Raw genomic sequence first — 935 nt, 5'->3', positions numbered from 1 at the left:
GGTTTATTTAGTGTGTTGTAAATTAGATTATTTTGTTATTTTTTTATTTTACCTTATATAAATAAATGTATTTTCTTTCTTTCTTTCTTTAAACAAGACGCTCGTCCCGGCTCCGCCCGAATATCTAGATTCCTGTTTTATCCGTTCCAAATCCGTTCAATTGTTTCAGCATGATTGACGGACAAACAAACTTTCACATTTATGCTGTTAGTGTGTGAGGTTTGATTATAGTAATAATAATATAACAAATGTCAATTTCAGCAAGAACAAAGTGGACGAGCTCGACCACGCCGTGCTGGCCGTGGGCTACGGCATCCTCAACGGCCAGAAGTATTGGCTGATAAAGAACTCGTGGTCCAACCTGTGGGGGAACGACGGCTACGTGCTCATGAGCATGAAGGAGGACAACTGCGGCGTGCAGGCGGCGCCCACTTATGTGATTATGTGAGTTATGTAGATGGGGCACGCAGCACTGATGTGGGGGGGGGGGATGATACTGATGTATATCGTGTTGAAGAGTGTGTGGGCGGGGGATACTGATCTGTAACTTTTGTTGTTGAAGGGTTGGGGGCAGGGATAAAGGTTAAATTGGCGAGATATGGGAATGATGTCGTCCCTATATGTGCTATGATATGACAACTATGATAACTTGTTGATGTATAAATTTTTCAAAATAATGTAATGAAATGGGTGGTCAGAGAGATTTTTTTTTTTTTGAATAAAGGGGAAAAGTTTTGAAATATTACAGAAAGGTTATAAATATAAATGTGGGTAATTGTAAAAAATGTAAGTCCACATTTGATCACTTATTTTCATTATTTCAATGAGATATTCACATAATTTGTAAAACCCCGTGAATTTTAAGTTTTATTAAATTGAAGTACAATTTTCTAGTTTAATAATTTACAGTGAAAATTACACTCGCTTATAATTTC

The 935-nt window shown here is 37.2% G+C and overlaps 1 protein-coding gene across 1 annotated transcript in view; it reads left to right on the top strand.

Moving 5' to 3' along the window:
• LOC119836877 (digestive cysteine proteinase 1) overlaps positions 1-465 on the top strand; it is a 13893-nt gene extending 13428 nt beyond the window's left edge. Inside the window, exon 15 of the mRNA XM_038362316.1 lies at positions 262-465. Within this exon, the coding sequence (XP_038218244.1) occupies positions 262-448 (187 nt within the window). The 3' untranslated portion in view covers positions 449-465. The remainder of the gene's footprint in view (positions 1-261) is intronic.
• Positions 466-935: the final 470 nt, after the last annotated feature.

The sequence above is a fragment of the Zerene cesonia genome, chromosome 26 (genome assembly GCF_012273895.1).
Source record: "Zerene cesonia ecotype Mississippi chromosome 26, Zerene_cesonia_1.1, whole genome shotgun sequence".
Classification (NCBI taxonomy): domain Eukaryota; kingdom Metazoa; phylum Arthropoda; class Insecta; order Lepidoptera; family Pieridae; genus Zerene; species Zerene cesonia.
The sequence above is the reverse complement of the archived record's forward strand: the minus strand, read 5'-3'. Positions and strand labels throughout refer to the sequence as shown.